The sequence below is a fragment of the Cydia amplana genome, chromosome 16 (genome assembly GCF_948474715.1).
Source record: "Cydia amplana chromosome 16, ilCydAmpl1.1, whole genome shotgun sequence".
NCBI classification, from domain to species: Eukaryota; Metazoa; Arthropoda; class Insecta; order Lepidoptera; family Tortricidae; genus Cydia; species Cydia amplana.
Window position 1 is genome coordinate 3,007,485 of NC_086084.1, and position 10,329 is coordinate 3,017,813.

At 35.6% G+C, this 10,329-nt stretch overlaps 1 protein-coding gene across 1 annotated transcript; it reads left to right on the forward strand.

Annotated features, from left to right (window-relative positions):
- Positions 1–4,346: 4,346 nt before the first annotated feature.
- Positions 4,347–10,026, forward strand: LOC134655380 (toll-like receptor 3). The gene is made up of 3 exons (XM_063510834.1): positions 4,347–4,410; positions 6,054–6,096; positions 7,744–10,026. The coding sequence occupies exons 2-3, from the start codon at positions 6,078–6,080 to the stop codon at positions 10,014–10,016; spliced, it is 2,292 nt and encodes a 763-aa protein (XP_063366904.1). The 5' UTR covers positions 4,347–4,410; positions 6,054–6,077; the 3' UTR covers positions 10,017–10,026.
- The last annotated feature ends 303 nt before the right edge of the window (positions 10,027–10,329 follow it).

Consider the following 10,329-nt stretch of genomic DNA (forward strand, 5'->3'; position numbering starts at 1 on the left):
GGTTTCGTACTCGACTGTTTCCTCCTCCAAAACTTAACCAATCGTAACCAAATTTGGAAATCTAAATGATTATGAAATTATCTGTGTCGGACCGTTTTGATTTTTTGCGTAATTGATATCAGTTTTGAATACCACGCCTCTCATTGCGGCATAGTCAATTAGGCCATTTTGGCCATTTTGAAGGGCTCTAGCGCCTTATAAAACAAATATATCAAAAAAATCAAAACGGTCCGACACAGATATTGACAATATTAATCTGTGTTGAAAAAATCATTGCTCTAGCTTCAAAACCCACGGAGGAAACAGTCGAGTACGTTTGTATGGAGAAATGACCACTCCTGTTGGCTCTTAATAATAAACATAAAAAATTGATTTATTTTTTATGTCATCTAATTTTGATTATGTTACTTACATACAATCACTTTGGAATCCATGGCCAGTCCAAAATCCACTGAACAAAATATGATTTAAACAAAACACATAATTGATTATTACAATTATAACAATTCGTAACGAAGGCAACTGTTGAACTGATCACATCACGATTAACTGAATAAATCAAAGTATCCTACTGCGGGAGAGTTCCAGATTTTTGGAACTGAGTGGGAGTAATATGTATAAACAGATTACATTATATGATTCATATTATTTATTAAGCTCAAACGTTGATACAATTAATTTAAGCAACCGTAAACTATATTTTAACGGGTTAAGGTATTTAGCAATGGTCATTTTAACACATACTTACGATGAATGTATTTGGCCTTGGGGTTTTCCATGCGTCAGTACATATACTTAACATATTTTATGCTTAGGTACACACAATAATAAAATATGTAGATACCCAAGCATAATCTTAATAGTTAAGGTAAAGGGCCCCAAGTTCGTGTTAGTACGTTATTTCGTTAGTTTTGTTTCTGGCGCAAATAATAAGGAATACAAATATTTTTTATTCAAATTATACATATGAAAAAAATCTGTATTATTTAATCTCTTCAATAAAATAATAACCAATATTTTAGTGATTAAACTGAGAGTAATACGACGGTCGAAACTGTCAGACGGCCGCGAACAGCTGTGTTGTATGCGTGCACTTTTTTTAGGCGTAAGGTGCGCGCTCTCACTTGTTAAGCTTATAGGAAGGAAAAGCTAAACCCATTCGAAAAAAAGTTTTTGGGAGTGTTTCTGTGGGTTCCTTAGTAATTGATTTGATAAGAAAAAAGATTGAATATATGCATAGAAATACCTTAAAATTGCAATAAATCGACTCACGAAATAGCGGTCATTATATTTTTCGTGTGTCTCCTGTTTCGTGCCACTAACGAATCAAGGATTTTCTAGATACATTTTGAGTGCTTGTTTTTAAATATAACAACGAAGATAATTAAAAAAATAAATTAGAAAACAATTAATGTATTTCATGAAGTTTCGTATGAGCGAAATTCGGTATATGTTTTTTTTCACTAGAATTCTCATAAAACGAGTTTGAATGTGACCCGAGTTTAAATTCTTAAGGTATATTCCACGTATATTCTCAATTTCTCATATTAACTACTAGCACAATTTTATTTATAATTCAATCTATTTGATTTATTTTTGTGTATGTTTATATTTAACGTATAAGATAGTTAATATGTTTTTAGTAAAAAAAAAATTTTTGGTAAAAAAAAAAATTTTTTTTTTAAATTTTTTATTTATATAGTTTCGGCTTTTAATCAAGTATTAAAGTACCCATACGGTTTACGAAGTCTTATTTCAACCATTAAAGTCGACGAGTACAAAAAGTTTTAAGCTACTTAGCTCTCAATTTAATTTTTTTTTTCAATATTATTTTTAATTTGACCTTACAATTACTCGTAAGTAGGTAATTTAAAATGATTATCAGCAAATTATCACCAATTACTCTAAGAAAACTTTATTACGAAACAGGGGACACGAATTCACGAACTTAGGAGCTGAGCTAAATTTGTATCACGAAATGGGAGCCAAATAAGAGGTTCACGAAAAAATTCATATAAAAAAAAGTTTCAACTAAAACCCTATAGTTTATACATTAAATTATTAACAAAGAACTAATATAACTTACTCAAAAGCTTTCAAGGTGTTGATATGCTTAGTAATATTTAAAAAAAATGCTTGGTAATATACAAACTCTCAAGAGCCTTAACCTGCCGAAACAGGGGCCCTTTACCTTATTTGTTTTACAAGGGGACAACGTTGTTGTTTAACTGCTCGTGCTAATATTGATACCCGAGCAAGCGAAAGATTCCAGAAATGAATGGTTCGAAAAATGGAATCTTGAGCGTTGCGAGGGTTTCAAAGCACGAGGGTTAAACAAAATTTGCCCCCAAGTGAAACACAAAAATTTTCACCACACCAACCCGAAGCAAATATTAAATGTAAAATATCAAACAAAATCAAACCAAATCAAATCCAAATGAATGTTATTAAATATTTATCATCCAAAATCATAATTTTACCCAATGAAATCTAGAAGTAGGTACAACGGATGTTGATATCTCTCCCGTAGGTAGGTATATTAGAGTGAAACTGCATGACTAGCTCAAGTGATATCGCGACCATCATGTCGTCCATGAGATAAGGAACCAATATTTCTAATTACTTCTTTAGGTACTTTTTCATTTCTCGTGCTTTGAAAGTGAAGCGTGCAGAAAGTAATACGTTTCTTCTCTAGGGCATTTTACCTTCCAAGTAGGTTTAAAGAAATACTATAAAAGTGTATACTTAGCCATGTTTTTTGCATACACGTTGGTATTTTACTTTCCTCGTATTTGAAATGAAAAGTAGAGTGTTTAACTTGAGTGAAAGGCACCATTTCAGTCTCGGACTATCGGCGCTCTCACTGCATTCGAGCGCTGAACTACCTCGACTGTAATCCCTTTCATCCCTTGGTTAAAAATCGACTATATATATATAATATAATAATCGATATTAAACTTTCGTGAGACATATTTTAAACTGTTTAAAAATGTATAATAAATAATGTTAAAAAAAAACATACAACCGAATTGATAACCCTCCTCCTCCTTTTAGATTTGGAAGTCGGTTAAAAATCTACTACATATTATAATATGTATATTATATTAATGCACTAATATGTAAATGCAGTGCGCTGGCAGTGTAGGTATGAGTTCGAAATATTGGAATACGCTGGTCTCCCCGTCCTCGGTAAGCAAGTTGAACAAAACCCGTGGCATCAAAATAGCTGCTATATATAAGGCTTGTTTATTACAAGTACGGACAATGTCAAAAATATGTACACACATTTCATCTTCTTACAACACAATAAGGTGCAGAATTGTTAAGATATATTTGGTGTCTACAGAGGATTGAACATAGCCGGTGGTATAGCATTTCTTTTAGATAAGGCAGTGAGGCACCTCGTATTTCGTATTAACTGCACAGAATATAGATTAAACAAGCGCAGATAGGTACTTACGTAGTATTTATATATTTTGGGGATCTCGGAAACGGCTCTAAAACATTCGATGAAATTTGCTATATGGGAATTTTCGGGAGTGAAAAATCAACAACTTATCAAAAATCGATACATCTGTCTACGTTGAATAATTAGACTGTAATAGATAAGTATTTTTGAACGCGATTTGTAGAGATTTATTTATGTGTCATTTGGAAAAGTTATCCCCACCTCGGTCGGTTTTATCATCTGTCACTGTCATTATGCCCTGTCACGTTCTAACAAGTATGTAAGTTAGTGCAAAAGTGACGCACGACATGACAAGTGATAAAAATGCTTGAGAGGTACTTTTTGGTGAGTTTATCAACTACTATTGATGCTGACTGTACCTACCTTTACCACCGCATGGTAGCCTAGGTTACAGCTTAGTGTTAGAGATACCTAAAAGTATAGTACCTATTATAGAACGCTTTTTGGGATTTTCCCCCGTACTTTTAACAAATATTAAAAGAAAAGTTATTAGATAAAGCGCTGATATTATTGACCGAGCGTTAGCGAAGGTCTCCGCTTCAGCTTGGGCAAAAATGCTTTCTTAAGGATGTTCTCCTCTACAGGTCCCATCTCTCAACCGATGCTCGTGAAATTTTGTGAGCAGGTTCGATAATTAAATAGAATTTGTTATCGATTCAGGTTTTGGAAATTATTCTAAATGGCGGAGCCATACATACAACTTTAATAAGTTATGCTTGCGAGGTCTAGCAGCTCATGAGCGCCTAGTTATACTCGTATTTTTCTCAAAAGTAGCAGGCATCTAATCTAAATTGGACGAGTCTATCTATTTTACTCTTTGACACGACCACCGTTCGCATTTCGCACCATCAGCAAAATGCCTAGTGTCCAATTAAAGTGCTAATATACATTCATTCAAGTAACAGTTTCGACTTTGACCGCCTGTGAAATGTGTTGCCGAGGTAAGGACTATTGCATTTTAAGTGCCGTAAAGTACCTACTTTTCTCCTTACTGGGTAATTGTGCTCCAATAGATTTAATATATTATAGTAGTTTATGCAACAGTGATATAATAAGGGTTCTTAAAATTCAAGGGTCGACCCTTGAATTTTAAGAACCAATTATGAGCTGTTGCATACATTACTTTTTCTATGACAGCTGCAGCCAAAAAAAAAAAAAAAAAAGTTATTATTAAAAAAAAAGTTATTATTAAAAAAAAAGAGTTATTATTTAAAAAAAATTGAGTTATTATTTAAAAAAAAAAGAGTTATTATTGTAAATGAAAACATACCTCTTTCAATCAAGATGATCGGAACTTGTATCTTTAAAAAAAATAAAGCAGTTGTATTATACTCATAAGATGACTGCTAGCAGTCATCTTATGAGCCTATAGACAAAGCATTCAAATGACATTGCTTTAGATATCACTGTCAGTCATTTAATTGACACATTTAAGTGCTGGAGTAGAAAAAAAATATATCACAACCTCATTTAATTGTAACAATAGATTTAGATTTAGATTCATTTATTTCTCAATAAGTAAATTACATGTTTTTATTACAATCGAATATAAAGATGAATATATATCAAGATCGTCAAAATATCCACATGATGAATTACATTAATTAATTTACAATTTACACAGATAATGACTTATACAGTTTAAATTACATGTTTGCGGTAGAATCAGTACTCATTATTTAGGTATTCTTTTACACTGTACAATGTCTTTTCGAGTAGCAATTTCTTTACTTTGCGACCGAAGGTGTTGATATGAATACAACATGATATATAGTAATGATGGTCGTCTTTAAATCTGCATAATATACATAACCATATACTTATATAATAATTCGAGTTTTGGAGCAAATTCGGGAGCAAAGTAGGCATTTTAGAGTAAGAGATATTTTGTTTGTTTGTTTCCCAGAAAGTTTTAAGTCATAATGTATTGTTTGTCATATTATCATTAGTCATAAAACTGAAACCGTTAACTTTTCAGGATTTTCGTAGGGATTATAGATAGGTTAGGTTAGGTTTGTTTTATGGCAATCCGGAAAAGTGACGCGTTTCTGAACCAAATGAATTATGACTACCAAAAATGCGGGCAAACTATACATTATAACTTAAAAACTTTCTGGGAAACAATAGAGACCCATATTTTGTGTATCAAATCTTAGTACCTACGTAGGTAGGTACCATAAACCTTCTTGACATTGTTTACCAATTTTACCATTGCTTGAAAACAGTGATACTCTACCAAACAACTGTCTTTATCTAATTTAAGTATAGTAAAAGGAAGATAGGCAACCTAAGGCTAAGATGTGGTAGCGAATGACTTATTTTTTGAACTAGGCAAAGTTTGGCATGATTGGCAATCTTGAAAAACTATTATTTATAAACGGGGTATTTATTATTATGATTAGGCACCTGTTATTTCGGTACAACACGCATCTTTCCCTCAAAATGTCCCCCCTGTTACCCGAAGGTTAGCAAGCAAGGTTGTAACATACATTGCCCAAACCCGGCCTCGACTTATGTTTTTAAAATTTGTACGATTCCTGTATAATTTTTTCGTTAGATTGCTAATCTAAGTATTTATTTCCAGGATAACTTCAAAATTGTTCTCAAAATGGATAGTAATAAACTAGGTAAGCAAAGTTATTATTATAAACTGAAATATATATCATACACTAAAGAAAAAGTCACCAAGTCCACCGGTGGCCGAGGCGGGAATCGAACTCGCGTCTTCAGCTTACGCGGCTAACGTCCTGCCTGACCACTAACAGCCACGGCGGCACTAGTGGCCACGGCGGTACTAGTCCTAAATTCTCTGGTATATGTGGGCGTTGTTTTTTTGTTGTCCCCTACACTTTTTTTCAAATTTGGGATTTTTTATGTTATTTCTACTCAGAATCACGAGCTCTTTCTATCCTAATAGGAGAAAAAAAGTGTCCTAAGGTTTTTATTTCCATTCCCTCACCATTTTTCATAGACTCTGTATGGCGGTCGCGGAATGGAAAGATCGAAAAAACCGGCCAAGTGCGAGTCGGACTCGCGCACGGAGGGTTCCGCACCATCAACAAAAAACAAGCAAAAAAAAACGGTCACCCATCCAAGTACTGACCCCGCCTTGCTTAACTTCGGTCAAAAATCACGTTTGTTGTATGGGAGCCCCACTTAAATCTTTACTTTATTCTGTTTTTAGTATTTGTTGTTATAGCGGCAACAGAAATACATCATCTGTGAAAATTTCAACCGTCTAGCTATCACGGTTCGTGAGATACAGCCTGGTGACAGACGGACGGACGGACGGACGGATGGACAGCGGAGTCTTAGTAATAGGGTCCCGTTTTTACCCTTTGGGTACGGAACCCTAAAAATGTATGGAAATTTTGGGACACTTTTTTTCTCCTATTAGGATAGAAAGAGCTCGTGATTCTGGGTAGAAATAACATAAAAAATCCCAAAATTGAAAAAAAAGTGTAGGGGACAACAAAATAAACGCCCAAGTTATCTTTGAAATGCTAGGCGCCTTTGATTAACTCTAAGGGCGAGCAGTGTTAACAAATCAAAAATATTTCATAAAATAATTTGATTTGTTCCCTAGTTAAAGTTTTTATTATTTGGTACGGTCAGCATCAAAACTATCATAACTTTATAATAATTAGCATAACTTTTTAAAAAGAGATATGGTTCTATTGTTTCTAAATACCTATATGTAGAACAATTAGACTGTGACAAATACTTTTGAACGGGAACTGTAGAGATATCTATTATATGTGTGTCTATGTCTATGTGTGTATGTATGTGTAGGTATGCGTATGTGTATATGTGTTCCTAATTGGAAAAATATTCCAAGGCGGCAGATAATTTAGGGCTTAGGCCGCGTTTTTCATCCGAGTATTGATGCTTATTGCACCTGCAGATTTAACTCCTTGAAGAGCCCCGTGGCGCCTTATGATTATTTGGATTGTAAAGTTGCATTCATTTTTAAATTATCATGTGCTGTACGTATCAAAAAAAAATTTTTTGGTGTACACTCTTGCTAGCGATCAGCCGAACTGCTACCTTACTGGCACATTCATATATAGATCCTTCAATCTGGTGCCCTCGACGTTGCCTTTATCAGGCGTTCGATAGATTCGCATTCGGCCCGCAAAACGTATCCAAGAAAGTAAGGCTACGAGATTATTCTGAGTTAGTGTGTGATGTTATGATGTAACATCAACTCAGAATAATTCAGAATAGAAGCGCCGCTCCGCCCCAATGATGATTTTTCATTTGTTTTCTTTCAGTTTACACTGCGGCTGTCTTCCTGGCTGCGGTGACCCTGGGAAGCTGCCACTGTCCTGCCACCATCACGCGAGACCTCGGCAACTGCTCCTTCCAGTACACCTGCTACCACGACGTTACCCGGGCCCACGTGCCCGGCGAGTGCCAACTCTCCAACAACTACCCTGTCGACGTAAAAGTCGTCCTGCACAACCCAACCTTCAACGAAAACCACACCAATATCGACAAGGCTTTCATACGCTCCATCACCTCCTTCAAAGCATTCGGACGCTGGCCTTACGACAATCTCACCATCGTAGAACAAATGTACGCTTTAAAGGAGTTACACCTTGTGGGTAACAATATTGAACGCATCACACGCTACCCTTTTTACTACCTAAAACATTTGGAGAAAGTAGATTTGTCACACAACCGATTGTCACATATCAACACTTTGTTTCATATTGAATTGCAACCGAGCAAACTACTAACACTATCACTGGCTCATAATAATATTGAAGATATACCTGGAGATACTTTCGATACAGTGACATCCTTAGAAGAATTGGATCTTTCTTATAATTATATTCGAGATTTAGATAGTAATACTTTCGGTAGTCTTTTCCGACTAAAGGAGTTAAACCTTGCTTTTAATCAAATCGATAGTATTCCTGACGGCACTTTCGACAAGGTCACATCGCTGGAAGAGTTAGACCTCTCAAACAATTATATTAGTAAATTAAACAATAACACCTTCAGCAGCATGCCTAGACTTACAATCTTAAAGCTGACCAATAATAAAATTATTGATTTAGACGGCGCGGTCAATAGTCTGAAACTTTTAAAACATTTGTATCTCAGAGGAAATCAGATTCAGAACGTAGATATGCAGTCGCTTCAAGTGATTTACCATTTAGAAACGTTCGATGTTTCTGGTAATAATCTCGAGAACATAGCCTCCGACGTGCTCGCCCGCCACTGGCCCCATTTCGACGTCCATTCAAGGTGCAAAATTATACTTTCTGATAACTATTTAGTGTCTCTGCCGAATGCAACTTCTGAGACTTTAATTGGGCGTGCTAGAAAAGTCGAAGAACAAATTTTAAATGATATTCAAACCGAGCTGGATCTTTCCAATAACTCGATAACAAACATCGAATTTTTTGCTTTTCGATACATTTTGCGTCTTACATCTTTGGATCTCTCACGAAATAGGCTAATCGATTTTGTCGTAAATGCGGATGACTTAAAACATGTCAAATTGCTTAATCTCAGCAATAACTACATAAGAAATCTTAACTATGAATCCTTTTTATTAATGGACCATTTAGAAAATTTAGACTTGTCTTTCAATCAACTGGAAAATGTCCCCGATCCTAATTTTATAAGCATAAAAAGTATGCCCAGGTACGTCAATATGTCAGTCAATCATTTAGTTAATGTAAATAATTTGAGAATTAAATTTCATAACAAGGGAGGGGTGTTGGATCTCTCGAACAACTCTCTTTCAGTCGTGAATATTCCACACGGACAGACACTTCGCCTGTTGATGTTAGTCTTACGGTCCAACAGTATAGAAGATCCTTCTTTGGTGGAGCTAAGGCAACAGGATGAACTGAAAATTCTGGATATGAGCAAAAATAACATTAAGGATTTGAACGAGGCGTCCCTCCATTTGCCATCTGGTCTCGAGTACTTAGATTTGAGGTATAATGAGATAATGAACATGACTCCTTCGGTTTTCAAAGACCTCGGCCACTTGAGGACTCTCCGTTTGTCCCACAACTTTTTAAATCGTATTGAGTATGGAGTATTCCAGAGCCTTAGCAATCTGAAAGATTTAGATTTATCCTACAATGATATAAACATTCTGGATTCTAAAGTGTTTACTGACTTGAAATCGCTTCAAGTGCTGTCGGTGCGTTACAATGGGATGTATTACCTTGATTATAAAAGCTGGGTTGGGCACAAGTATGCTGTGAGAGTGAATATGGACGGGAACAGTTTCGATTGCCAATGGTTGGCTGCGGCTATTAGCGATTACAACAATGGGATTTCTATGATAGAGCCAGCGGCGACGGAGCCGGTCGACTTCGGGAATAACTTGAAAGGTATATCCTGTGTTCAGGATGCACCGGGTAACTATATGGAGGGGTTGGATGCTGACAGGACTCTGCTGGTCTTGACTTCTAAGATACTGAAGGCCATTGAGAAACAGAATAAGATACTGGAGGCCCAACTGATTTATCATCCCGGTTTACAGCGAATAGGGTCGTCTGGTAACGAAGTAAAATAGGATAAGTTTAGTTTTTTATTTCATTCATTTTTTTTAATAAATTCTTTAAATACAATTTGTTGTTTTTGGTTTAGAAATCATTCTTGTTTCTTATGGAGTAACTTCGAAAATGGGTTAAATTTGAATATTGGAAATATCTATTGAATGAACTATTAGCACTTTCTGCTACGCCAACTGTAACGGCTCGGCCACGACATTGAGCGACTTGCGAGGGCGGCAGCGATAACCATAGGTTGGAGCGAGACACAGCGCTTTCGTTCCCACTTATGGTTGTCGCTGTCGCCGTCGCAAGTCGCTCAATGTCGTAGCCGAG